The sequence below is a fragment of the Phaenicophaeus curvirostris genome, chromosome 6 (genome assembly GCF_032191515.1).
Source record: "Phaenicophaeus curvirostris isolate KB17595 chromosome 6, BPBGC_Pcur_1.0, whole genome shotgun sequence".
Classification (NCBI taxonomy): Eukaryota; Metazoa; Chordata; class Aves; order Cuculiformes; family Cuculidae; genus Phaenicophaeus; species Phaenicophaeus curvirostris.
The window spans coordinates 56,319,412-56,333,469 of NC_091397.1; the positions used below are offsets into that span (position 1 = coordinate 56,319,412).

At 39.7% G+C, this 14,058-nt stretch overlaps 1 protein-coding gene across 1 annotated transcript in view; it reads left to right on the top strand.

The window, feature by feature from the left end:
- The window catches only part of IGF2BP3 (insulin like growth factor 2 mRNA binding protein 3), a 112,821-nt gene that overhangs the window by 73,799 nt on the left and 24,964 nt on the right, over positions 1 to 14,058 (top strand). The window contains exons 6-10 of the mRNA XM_069860295.1: positions 4,949 to 5,233; positions 7,357 to 7,491; positions 8,053 to 8,175; positions 10,596 to 10,731; positions 12,481 to 12,612. Of these exons, the coding sequence (XP_069716396.1) occupies positions 4,949 to 5,233; positions 7,357 to 7,491; positions 8,053 to 8,175; positions 10,596 to 10,731; positions 12,481 to 12,612 (811 nt within the window). The remainder of the gene's footprint in view (positions 1 to 4,948; positions 5,234 to 7,356; positions 7,492 to 8,052; positions 8,176 to 10,595; positions 10,732 to 12,480; positions 12,613 to 14,058) is intronic.

Consider the following 14,058-nt stretch of genomic DNA (forward strand, 5'->3'; position numbering starts at 1 on the left):
ATGGGACTAAGTGTTTATTTTTATCTTACTTTTTAGCTCAGGACTGAGGTATGCGCATTTGGTTGTCTTGTAACTGATGGTGTATCTTGAGAGCGGGCCGCGATGTCAGGAGCTTGCACAAAGAAACAATTTTTTACCCTTTCATTGGAGCATAAACTGTGTGTGTGCACACAACATGTAGCCTTGATGAGTGAATAAGAGTTCACGTAACTAATACTTTTACGTGCCATCATGGATCAGGGCTAATGTTGCCATAGGAACAATAATACTGAAAATGCAGTGATGTATGATTATAAGCTTAGATTTATTTTTTTGCTTTGTTTTTATTTTAAGAAATACTAATGAAAACTGTGTTTTTAACTAATGCAAAAAAAAAAATTCATTATACCGAAGAAAAATTACCATGTATGTCTGTCTTCTCAGTATGCAAAAGTGTCTGTTTGGGGAGGAAAAAAGAAAGGTGGTGTATGTACAAGCTGCATGTGGGAGTGAAATATGTTCATCATGTAGTGCTTAGTGTCATCGTGCTATCAACAGATGAATGATTTCCAGCACAACACTAGATGCTTTTACTGTATTCGTTTATCTAGGATGTTTAACCTCCACTAGCATCAGAAGGGAGAAGGCTGAGCAAACATCCTCTCGTGGGGCGCTCACAAGAGGACAGTGGTGAAATGTTATTTTGATGGGAAAAGCTTGGGTGACTAGTTTGCACAATATTTATTTAAAGGTTTCATTTGTCTGTTATTATCTTCTTTACTTCTCAGGAGGTGTCACTTGAACATACACCTCAGGTTATACACCTCAGCAGAGCACAGACAGTAGTTGCTGGAGTCCCTTAATGAATTTATTTTATGAAAAATCCTGAACTACACCGATTCCTGTGTACTACCTCTTGCTGGTATATGAAATGGAAACATTTTTATTTCCACTAAATATGAACCTTTAAAGAAGATTTAGGGGAGGGAGGGCACATCTTAACAAGGAATCTTGCTGAATTTTTTTGCAGTCTTTGTCCTCATTAAGTGACTCTAAGGTGTTTTAGCCCTTGTGTAAAAGATGGTTTGTAGATTGCTTCAGCAAGCACCAGTAGTGCCCTCTGACAGAGGTAACCTGCATAGCCTTTACTAACTTGTGGTCGTAGGAGACCACCCCCAGTCCTGTTTGGGAAGGCAGAGGTGGTGTTGCTGTGGTTTGGACTTGAGTTTCCGAGGTTGTCAGTCAACGGGAGTGTGCGCTTTGCAAAAGGAGCTGGATTTAATATGTATTTGGTGGACTGCAACAATGATGATAGCCTTGACTGAAACAGGGGCCACTAAGGTCTTGCAGAACGAGTCACTTGCTTTCCTCAGAGGCTCAGGTTTTGCCGTGGGGTGGGGATGGCTCTCCTGATAGCGAGTGCTATCCTAAATGCTGTTTTACAGGAATTTTGCATCCATTTATAAGACAATTCTTTATCACTCATCTCTTTCCCTGCTTCTTCCTCTCACCCCTCAAGCACTGGGTCAATGCCTTTAAAATTTTGGGCTTGTTATGATGCTGAAGGACTGCTGAGCTATCTGATTCCAGCCCTGTGTTTTATGCCATGAAACTGATAAATAGGAGTTCAGAACAGTAAAATAAAAGTGCAACACTTTAAAAACCTTGTGAAGTCCAGGTTGGGCTCAACAGTCAAAGCGACTTTTCAAAAGCTGCAGGCTTGTGTCTTCTATAAGAAATGCAGCAGAACCCTGTATTTGCTGTCTCACTGAAAAATAGTTATCTTGGCACTTTATCTTGTGCCCAAATCAGTGCAGAGTGTGGGACCATCTACCCAGGAAATGTCAATTCTACAAAAGGCTTGAGAGAACAGTTTTTTATTACTGGTTCTTCTTTTGACTACTTGTCACTTGGAAAAAGTCAAATTATAAAACAAATCAGCCTATAAAACATGGAGAACTCTGACTTAGAGTGTAAATAGTTATTCTAAAGTTTTCTCTAGAAATATCAGGCCTAATTTAAAGAAGTGATAATGCTCTATTGTCTCAGTATACTAGAAAATCCAGTGTACAGCACTACAAATAATGTGGTATCTCCAGTATCTAACTGGAGAAATGGAAGTTTAAAGCAGGTTTGCCTTAAAGCGCTTGCTCAAAACCAACCCATCCAATATTTTTAGTGTGTTATTTTTTCCGTGTTATCATATGGCTATGACCAGGGATTGTTCACTGCTGTCAATGTAGTGGGAGGTGTCCCTGACCGTTACAGGAGAGTTGGAACTGGATGATCTTTAAGGTCTCTTCCAACCCAAACCATTCTATGATTCTACCATGCTGTTTTCCACAATGGCAAATGAACTTTTCTCAGTTTGTTTTGACTTCAATGTACTTAGAGTTGTATAGAACCATTTAGCAATTTGAGTTATTTTTAAGTAGAAAAATTCCAAGTTTCATTCCAGGAAATGTATGACACGTATATATATATGACAGATGTTTCTGTAGAATATTTGTTGGGGAAATATGGTAGATCTATAGCTTGGTTGCAAGCAAAGCCTAGTCTTTTCCTCCCCTACCACTTCTAATGAAGAGTAAGAAGTCTTGTATACTGATTTAATGTAAAGTTTTGTATGGGTGCTGGGATTCTGGTCTAAGTCATTTTAAAGCTGGAGGAGACTGAAACATTTTGGGAAAGAAGCAATGTCTGAACTTGTCAGATGAATGCACGGAAGGGAATGAGTTGTGATGGATGCTTATCTGGAGCCTACCAGCACACGTGCAAAACTGTTGGTGCTCTTCAACATCTTGATGTTTGGTTCCAAACAAAGCAGTGCTTGTGAAACTGTACTGTCTGGTGGTGCCGTTTCCCTCCCTGGTAGCAATTCGGCTTTTTGGCTGATTTCAGTAAAACTCAGCTCAGAAACAGAGGTCTTGGATATTTGCAGCCAACAAGAACTTAGTACGTTCCGGCTGCCTAAGAAAGAAAAGCTCCAGACTCCTTTCCCAGATAGGATCTCCGTGGAGAAATACTTCAGCAAAATGCCTTTCAGGTATCAGAAATCTATGCAGAAACTAAAACTTGAGAAGCAAATCTATAGGCACACAAGTTTTACTAGTCCAGCTGCTCATTGTCCTTACAGTTTTGTAAACATAGCTTTGTGTGTAATAAAACACTCTTCAAAGTCCATGGAGTAGAAGTTAAGAATTGTCAGCCTTGAAATAGCCTTAGCAAATTTGAATCCATCTTTTTTTTTTTTTTTTTTTTGCCATATGCTGTAAGAGATTCTTCTGTTATGGGAGCAATTACGGTCCTGATCAGTTCCCAAAGGAACTGTGTCTCATTTGGTGGACAGAAGTATTTAATGAGCAGTGATCAGTTATTCAATATTTTGCTTTCCCTGTACACTGGCATTGCCTCGGGCCTCATTTATTGCCAGACCTTATTAAACACTGCTCCAAAGACACAAATCACTTGTTTTCTCATAAGCGATTTACTATCTGACTATTTCAAGGATGCTGGTTCATCCCTGGAAGATGAGGGGCGTGTTACCTTCTGTACCCATTTACTATTTCTCACCTGCAAAGCTGCTGCTTGGCTTCTATAGCTAGACCCAGGGCGTCAAATGGGACATCTGGGAGACGAGTGGTACTTCTCACTGGCTACCTTCAAAAAATCTGGGCAATTGGTTAGTGTTGTCTTTTATCTGTGCAGCAGAGGCAGCAGTAAAAGTGCGGCTGAGGTGTACATGGACGGACTGGGTTAAGTTTCTGAATTTCAGAAGCCTAGCTCAAGAGCATGCGATCACTGGAGCCTTTCAACAGAAATGTTTCAGTGATATCAATGTATCGTGCTTCTGGTGATCTGCATAATATGCCTTCTCTAGAGAAACTTGAAATGTCTGTCTTGGGCAGGTGTGTTAATTTAATACCACCAGCATACCAGTGTTCTGTGTACAGCTTAATTATTCTAATTGTTTCCTGGATCTTTAGTTGTATTGACTCTGTAAGTGGAAGATCTACTGACTTCCAGAAGTCTGTTACTTTTAAGCTCTCCTTTGAAGAGGAGGAGAACAGCAGATCAGGTTGACTTGCAAACTTGGCTTCACCTTGGTTAGAAAGGGAGGCTGAGCAATGGGGTGGTGATTCAGACCATGATGGACCACAGTGCGAGTGCATTTGTACAATATCCCTCTGTGGCATCTAACGGAGCGCTCTGCTTTGCCTAAAAGCACAAGTGAACTTTGAAACACCATTTAAATGCCTTCCAACACCTTTGTATGGGTGGAGAATGTAACAGATGTGTTGGCTTTAATTTCCTGGTTAACTTTTAAACCTGCTTACAACGTGTCTGGTTAAGTTGCAAGGTGCTGTTATGGTCTCCTGAGTGGTGTTTCACATGCCACCGACTGGCTTTGAACGCTTTCTTTCCTGCTGAGAAGGAACTAGGAGCTTTCTTACATCTCTCTCTCTTTTTTCTTTTTTTTTCCTTCCTGTCATAGCTATGTCAGTTATTGCAAAAACCCCAGCCAAATAGCTGTGCTGGCAAATCCATAATTAAGGTGCTGTGATAGCAGCTAAAAAGTTTTCCCTCTGGTGCAGCTTTAATTCTATTTGGAAAACTGATTTAAATTAAATCGGGCAAAAGAATGCTTTTTAGTGTATAAGCTCTGTCTCCTGTGAGGTTTTGCTGATAGGGTTGCACCAGCAAAACCTTTAAATTGCACAGAAGCCCAGAGCAAGCAGGAACTAACTTGTAGTCCTTAATATGGTGACTTAAAAAAAAAAAAAAAAGTTGTGTAATCAAAACCTTGTCTGAAGAATTTTGAATATAACTTTCCACCTTCAAATCAATTTTTCTTTGCCATGCAATTTAGAAAGAGAAGTCTGTGTCTGAATGTCTTGTCATCTTATAAGGCCCTGCATGTGATTGTGGTTTGTTTTTCTCCTCTTTCCTTTCACTTGCAAATAAACAGAGCAATAGAAAAACTGAATGGGTTTCAGCTTGAAAACTATTCCTTGAAAGTTGCATACATCCCCGATGAGATGGCAGCCCAGCAACCTCCACAACAACATCCCCAGGGAAGACGTGGATTTGGCCAGAGGGGTCCTCCAAGGCAAGGGTCACCCGGTGCAACCACGAGGCAGAAACCGCAATCGGACGTTCCTCTACGGATGCTTGTTCCCACACAGTTCGTAGGAGCCATTATTGGGAAAGAAGGAGCAACAATCAGAAACATTACAAAGCAGACACAGTCTAAGTAAGTTATTTTACAAAACTCTTAATTGCAACCTTTAATAGTGTCCTTGTCCCCATGTAAAGGGAAACTTGTGAAATTTCACAACTAGCAGTAATGCAACGGCTGCCTCTAGTCAGAGAGCAAATGAAGGTAACTGTGACTAGGAAACATTTAGCAAGGTTTATTTAAGGACAGGATTCTGTCCTTGACGCATGTTCAAATATGAGCTGACTTGTTTTTACCTTTTCTAAAATAAATAAAGCGAGGCAGTGCTAGTAGGATGGTATTTGATGTTAGAGAGCTTACTTCTAGATGCACTAATAAGGTTCTTGTACAAAAAGTGAAACTGAAAGAGCTGTAATACATTGGTGTGTAGGTCATGCAGTCACTGGTGGTATACCCAAGTCCTTAGGTATTTATTGCAGCTTTAGTTTAATTTAGAGCCTTCTTAGGTTTTTCAAATATTTTCAGTTTAAGAGGAGAGGGAATTAAAAATAATCTTCCTGTCTCCCCTTGCTACTCCTTACACCTCTCCAACACGTATTTCTGGTCAAGAGATTTGTTGCTATCAAGTTGCAGACCACACCAAAACACAGATTGAGGAAATGTACGGGAGGCAAAAAGCAAGCTGCTAAGTGTCCTAAGAAGCTTAAGAGCAATAGGGTCTATAGACGTTGGAGGAGATGGTTTTCAGTGCGTGTTAAATCCCTACCCACAAGGAAGAGCTCAGCGCAGATGTAGAGGCAGGTGGAGGTTGTATTCAACAAATTCTTCCAGGATACCCCTGAGAGTGAAAGATGCAGTCTTCAGCAGTTCACTGGAGTGAGCCCCCAGCTCTGCAGTTACTGTGGGCAGGACCTGGCAACGAGCTGCACGTGAGGGGTATGAGAGTGGGTGGCTTCGGTTTTGGGAGGAGTTGATGAGGAAAAGGGTGTCCTCTGTAATTACACCCCCCTCACCAACAAACAAAGGGACTTCCTTGTCCCCCAACCACAGTATTATCATGCTCCTTCCACCCTCTCATCAGCATTTTGTAACCCAGGAGACTGCTGTGTTTAACAACACAGATTTAAGAGATTTGTGGTGTCCTGACAAGACTTGGTTACGGTTTGCCTATGGGTAACCAATTTTTCAGGTGATATCTAAACCATCTAATTCTCAGACTACAAAAGACCTGGAAGATTGGCATGAGGAAAGCTTTTATGTCTTAAAAGAAGGCTGGGTAGAGCAGAAATAATTGCAAGTTGCTAACTTCACAGATATAGGATTTCAAGAACAACGTTTCATTGGTTTGAGGATAAAAAAAGAAATCTATTTCCAGTTACACCACGGATAGCCATGGGCTTCTTAGAAAATGCCGCATTGTGTGAAACAAAATGAATTCTCAATATCAGAAAGAACTAGAAAAATAAAGTTGAAAATAACACAGTTGTTGAAGTTTGCACGCGGCTGTAATTTGGGGGACAAGGGAGGAGAGAAAGCAAAAAGCAGAGGTGGGAAGAGTATGTAACCTGCAGTTATTGGCAGAGGACAAGTAATATCTAAAGCATTGTCTTGATGCAGGTCATAATTAATTTTTGTTAATTCCTAGAGCTACATACATCATGGTGGGGAGTAAAACTAGTAGTTGTACGGTGGTAGAGGGTGGAGCCTGGAGGAAAGGTAATGTCAGGACAAATTTTAGGCTTGGAAAGCGTAGGAAAGTAATCTTGAGGATGAATGCAAGTACTATGATGCTAGTTGTTAGCAGACAAGTGAAAGACTAGGAAACTCGGCTGATGCATCACCAAGGTCTGGTGATAGTGTTGGAAAGCTTGATGAAATGCTGTCTTCATTGGTTTACCACAGACTGTCTGACAACTCCCCTGAATATCTTGATGGGAGTTTAATGAGGAAAAGAGATCCTAGTGCCCACAAAGATGGGGTTTAGCTGATAAAGCGCCTCTCCTATCCTCATCTTATAACATACAAAAAGTAGTATTAAGGAGACGCTTAAGTAGTTGTATACTTTGCAAAATTAAACCACTTAAATGTAGTTGGTGTTAGCTCAAAATAAATTAATGTAATGAGAGCTGGAAATATGCAAGGCTTACCATACAGTACTTGGTTACAGTTAGTGTTTTCCTTTCTTTCTTTCTTTCAAGAATCGATATTCATCGTAAAGAGAATGCAGGTGCTGCTGAGAAACCAATTACCATCCACTCAACTCCTGAAGGCTGTTCAACTGCTTGTAAAATTATTATGGAGATTATGCAAAAGGAAGCTCAAGATACTAAGTTGTGAGTAAAACACACTTCATAGTGGAAGCATTAAAAATTCTGAATTCTTATTGACTCCATTTAAAGGTGCAGTCATTAAAAACTAAACAAGTGAGCCTTTGTTGCCATTATCCATATTTAAGCAGGTAAAGGAAGTAAGACTCTACCTTTTGGGACAGTCTGCTTGCTTAATTAGCTCCAGCACATACATATTTTTTCAGCTGTTGTCTGGCTGCAATTTTGAAGTAAACTGGAGCAAATATTGAAGTTTCTTGAGCTACTAATAGCTTCGAAGCTGAGTGAGCGTAAGTTGTGAGCTGTCACTAGAAGTTTTAAAGTGCATTTCTTCCTTCCCAAGAGCTCTTGCTGCTTCATTCTGAGTTTTATTTTGCAGGTATGTCACAGTGAAGGTATAGATAATAGCGCTAAAATGTGTGTTACACTTGAACTCATTCTGCGTCTAGTATAAACATGTAAAAGTGAGGGTGGCAGACATTTCTAGGAAAAGAAAATTTACCCATAACATGCATAAAAACTTTCACTCTGGTCTCAAAGTCTTACTGGGTGTAACCTCCATTACAGTACAGAAGAAATTCCCTTGAAGATATTGGCACATAACAACTTTGTTGGCAGACTTATTGGCAAAGAAGGAAGAAACCTGAAGAAAATTGAACAGGACACAGATACTAAAATCACGATATCTCCGTAAGTTTTCGGTGGCCTGATCTTGTGGTGAGATCTCAAATAGCAGCAATGCTGCTGCTGTGCATTCAGGTACAGAGCTATTACAAAAGTATCATGTATGTTTTGAAGGCTGAGAATAACAGGCTTGGAGGCCTTTCCATAGTGTGGATGAAATGGTTACTTTAGCTCAGTTAAATTTAATGTAAACAGTGAGTCTTCATTGTAAACTCAGTCAAGAGCAAGCCTAAAAATAACATGGGCTATGTAGAGTTTGTGTTTAGACTATATTTTAAGTGTTGGTTTCTTTTAACATATTATACTGTCTGTAATGATGAGTGTTTGAAACTATAAGCCTGGATCAGTTCTGAGGTATGTATGAAAATGAGTGAAACTAGTGATGTTTTAGCTTCTGGTATAGATTAAATTTTTGGACAAGAGGGAAGGAAGTAAAGCAAATGAATACTGAAAAGAGTATTATTAGTAGGAGTTCTGTCCCTCTTGGCCGGTAGCAGCCAAACTGTGATAGACTAGTCTGCTTCAAAGTAGTAGCTTTTGGTCTGTGAGTTTGTGAAGGTAACTGAGACCTGTTCAAATTTAGCTGAGGTTAAACAGGAGTGTTCATCTTCACTGGAAGTCTGCAAATCGCTGATTAGATAAACATCTCTGTTGAAGCTTGGCTGTTCATAGCAGTTTTACCCTGGAGTAATATCTCTTCAGAGAACCTCCTGTTCTGAATAATAAGTACCCTGGTATGAACTTCCAGGCATTTGAGGGCATCCTGGACTTAGGCTTTAGCCAGAATTGGTGAGAATAATAGACTGTAGGAAAGGGAGAACGTTTGGAAGACACATTAAGAAGTACGAAGAGGTGTGGATACATGCAGGAGACAAAGTGTACTGCAGAAAATAGATCCAATGAAGGTAAGGAAGCTAAGATTGAATGAGGTTCCTCAAAAAGAGGAAATTAAAAATTGGATGGAAGATCCTGAGGCCTTCCTGAAGGTATTTAAGCGTTTATGGAATTAGTCTGAGGAAGTGCAGTGAGTCAATTGGAGAAAAAACACTTGAATAAGCATTTCAAGAATAGGTTTTGTAAGGCCAGCGTGCTTTCTTAAATGTGTTGGCATAAACATTTTGTTTGCGAACACTACACAGACTGTTAATGCTGTTTCTTAAAGGAAAAAATAAGTACAGGGTGAATGGGATAATGATCTTCATTCTGTGAAACCAACTTGTCTTTATTGATTATGACACAAATAACACATTGTCTGTGAGCACTCACACAGTCTTTTTTAATTTAGCAAGTTAATGGTTTGTTCGCATTAAAATCTTGGCCTCAAGATTATACTTGTCATGCTTTGCCTGAAATAGCCCCATGAAGTCACCTGGTTTAATCAGTATATAAAAGAGAGCCCGTTGATTCTGCTTTGCCTAATTAGTCTTTCTCCTGATCTCTTTGCTTAGGCCTTTTGGTAACCTTGTCCATAAAGTTAAAGTAAGGCAGCTGGTTTTGGAAAGCCTTTCCTCTTCTTTGCAGTTTCTCCCACCACTTTCCTTCCTGAGGCAGTGACTCGGTGCTTGCACAGAGGAAACTTAAGAATTGCTTTGTGGATTCACTTTGTGCTTGCTGCTGCTTAACTGAGATGTGCAGGTTGCCATGCTGCCTGCTGTGCAAGAAAGCAAACCTTGCACGCTTCTTCCTCTCTCCTTCCTACCATGGGTTTCCTCACCACTCCTATATCCTGCTCTGCCTATTTTTTTGTCTTCAGCCCTTCAACTCACCTTTTCTCTGTATGTAGACATGCTATGGCTTCCCAGTCTTCAGTTTCTTCCCTTTTACCATAGTAGTTCAGTATTTGCCACCTAAAAAAGCTTTAGTTTAATGCCGTTACCCTTTTTTTCTCCCCTGAGTAGGTACTACTGTTTCACAATAAATGATGACTTGCACGCAGCTTTTGGTTTTTCCGCTGTGAGGATTTGGAGGCTCTCCTACAGCTTCATTGAGGGTTGGGCTTTTTCCCTTCCTTCCTTAAGGAATTCACTGTTGTTCTTAAGGAAAGAAAGCTTCTTACGGCCTGTGTTTCTGCAATGTGTAAATGTCTAAATGTAAAGTCCTGGGCAGGGCTGGTGTGGAGTGTGAAGCTGCGTGGTGCTTCACTGCTCTGCAGTTCATGGTCCTACAGGGCATGATGGTTTTCATCTTGTGTTGCTCTTAAGCACATCTCAATCATCTGATGCCAAACCTCACTGTGGTGGTTTTCATTGTGTTTGCTGTGAGGACAGTATCTCCAGATTCTTCTAGAACTGTGAGCCCTGCTGTGGATAAATATTGCGCTCCTTGGAGGGTGAACCCAATATGCTCGGATGTCATCACGCTTGAATGAGAAACCTGGATTACCCTTTGCTGTGTGTTAATTAACGGTGTTTCTCTTTCATTTGCAGGTTGCAGGACTTGACACTCTATAATCCGGAAAGGACCATTACAGTTAAAGGCAGTATTGAAACTTGTGCCAAGGCTGAGGAAGAAATTATGAAGAAAATCAGGGAGTCCTATGAAAATGATATTGCTGCTATGAATGTGAGTTGTCCTGTGGCATGGGCCCTTTCTGGAATTAGAACAACAGAAAAATTTAGGTGTGAGGGACCTCTGGAGGTCCCCTGACCCAGCAAGGGTGTTGCTCAACATAGAGCCTACTTCAAAGTTAAATGAGGAAGACCACAATCTCTCAGGGCAGCTTGTACCCTGTCTCACTACTCTCACAGTGAAAATTTCTTCCTTAATACCACACTGTTGCAACCTCTCTTGGTTGCCTTTTGTATTAATCCACTGGGCTTGGCTGAGGTTTTTTTATTATTTATTTGTGTGTGTGCACACTATTTTTAACAAAGGGGTTTTCTGCTCTGTTTTGGGTAGTGGAATGGAGAAATTAATTTAGATTGAGGAAATGAGTGAGCATTTGACTTTTCTTGTTGTGAAAACCTAAAGGAATGTGTGTTTATGTGCTCTAGTTTGTATATGTTTCTTAAAGTAATGATTCCCAGCCTCTTCATGTTAAAAGCAGAGCAACATATGGAACAACTATCTCTCCTGCTTTCAATTATTTAAGAGGACTTCAATAAGGTTTTTTTATATAGATTAAAGACATTTAGTTATTCAAAGGAGATTGGTGATTATATAGTAAAAACAACACACCTCGTTACTTTGCCGAAGTATTACTAATGCATATTGAGAAATGATAACTTTTTGATAAGCTATGAAGAGCTTTTTGCGTGTATATCCAAACGTTATGGTCTAGAATCAGACCAGAAATTTTTTTTTTTTTTTTCAATTTACAATAGTGCCTGATTTTCTAGAAATGACTATTATTCACTGTTTCCCTACTGGCTGGAGAGAATATTTTCCCTGCTTTCCCCCTCCCTCCCGTACTGTAAGCAAATTGCAGGACACAAACTACACATGAGGACGCAATGAAATATTTTATAGTGGTACACTTTTGTTTCGTGTAGTGAGCAGGAACATGGGCTGAGCTTGAGGCTGCTCTGCTCTTTAGCAAAGGTGTGGTAAGCAGAAAGCTATCTCTGTAATTGCATGAATTTCATGTTTCATTTGTAGTGATTATTAGGGTAGTTCAAGTTTTGAGGGCTGTTTTTTGGTGTCTCATTGGCTTATCTTGATAGTCTGAGATGGTATCTGTCTCTAGCTGAGTTTTTTTCTTAAAGCATTAGTTATATTACTGGGCAATAATCTGGAAAAGTGAAAAGGATCCTGACAAGTTTTGTGTCACAGATAATTGCTTCCTACCATACGATGCTATCGCTTCTCTCAGGTATGGTCAAGTGAGGGACGTGCAACTGTATAGCTGACACCTTTCCAGCAAATACTGGGTTTATCTTTCTCTTTTGCAAAGCGTAGGAGAGAGAATGGTGTTATAGTAGGTGTATTAAGTCAGGGCTTGTGCATGGGCTTTCTCTGTTTCTACAGGGCAGTCATTTTAGTATGAAGCCAAAATTGTTGTTATTTCTCTGATAATTTTGTTCACTCTGAAAGTAAAATTACCTGAATTTCTTGCTGTATGTTTCACTGATTAAGTTGTAGGAATGGATTCCCAGCTGCCTTTCTTGCTACGTGTTTTTGATGGTTTTGGTCTGTGCCTATGTCTGGGAAATAGGTTTGAAGCAGAGTCCTCAGGGTAATGGAGATGGAAATTTCTTTTTAGAATAGCATAGTGACATCTTCTCAAAAGGTTAATAGCCTATGCCACCTAGGATTTTGATTAAAGCTAATAACCAGGATTGTATATCTTAAATAACTCTTCTGTCATTGCAGCTTCAAGCACATTTAATTCCTGGATTAAATCTGAATGCCTTGGGTCTATTCCCGCCTTCTTCTTCAGGAATACCACCTCCCGCAGTGAGTGTTGCCTCTGCTGCTGCTGCTGCTTCATATCCACCATTTGGGGTAAGAGAAGTCTCCAAGTTTGGATGGCTAACCTGTACCATGCTGCTGTTCAAGACTAATTAGTTTGCTGTATTTTTGCCAAATTACCTCAAAGATCTGGAAACAATGCTTTAGTGGCTGTGCTCTGTCAGCTTTCTACATTTTGTCTGTCTTCCTGCTTGCACACTGAAAATTTCTGGGAGCAGGCATTCATTGGTCATGTAGTGAAATGCTCAGTGAAATCAGAAAATGGAGTTTCTTGGAAAAGTGTTAGATCCTATTTTCTAGAGAACTTCTATTCCTGTGGACAGAAATCTCATAAAATTGTTTTATAAATGTAAAAGCGCTGTTGAAATGCATTTTTGGTAGAGATATAGCATTTAAATTATGTGAATTAATCTCTAGAAAGCGGTGAATTACTTGCCAGGCTAATCTATGAAATGTGAAAAAGTTCAATAGAATTTTACTCAGATCCAGTGCTGATAAGTAATCATAAATGAGGTGTCTTGCTTTAGAGCAGAAGATAATTCATTGCATCAGAAAACTCTAGAATCTTTCTGGAAAGAGGTGGCGCTCTGCCATTCAAGAAAAAAACATCATCAATACACAGAAATGATTTTTCATCTCTTCCCCATTTCTGCTGGTGATTGTTGTTAGCAGCTCAGTGGAAGATAATTTTTTGTAATGAGCTCCAAAATGGGGATGACAGAACTTTACAAACTCTGATGTGGCTGACTTTGCCCTCTTTGCTCAACAGTAACATCTAGAGAGCTAATTCTGAGACTCTTCATGAACTAGAAAAGTGAAAATGCAGCACTGCACACTAAACTTTATCAAATAATTCAAGTGGGTCTATAAATATTGCACTAAGGGGAAGTTGTTGCCTAAATATTTTTCCCAGAGGAAGAAGCCAAGAAAATGTCACTGCAAAGAACAGGAAAAATTCCACACTCGTAGCATTGTTTGTGGGAATGAACAACTTGGGTGTTATGAATGCATTATAAACTATGTTGAGTATAATAGTGGCTTTATCAGGAAAAAGTGCTCCAGTGAAAGCTACAAGGGAAATATGTTTAGACTTGGTTATTTTACTGCTAATAGCAGTGCCTCTATGACAAACAAATCCTCTCCCCCACCCCTGTCCCTCTGCACTTTCATTGGAGTTGCAGACCAAACTAAAACAATACATATTTCTGTTTCATTGTACTATATAAAATGCCAGCTGTGGTAATGGGTTGTCCCCATTTTTCTTCTTTTTTTTTTAAAGAGAAGCTAGAGGTGATTTGTTAACAGTAAAGAACTTTCTTTACTTTAGTAGTATGGTGAGTGTAGCGTTTTCTTTTTTTACCCCAGATTTGAAAACTACTTTGCTATTCTTGAGATTCATACTATAAGCCTACAGTCCTTCATTTGGTTTATTTTTATTTCTTTCCTACTTTTTCCTTTTGTGGTTCTCTTGTTTTCGCT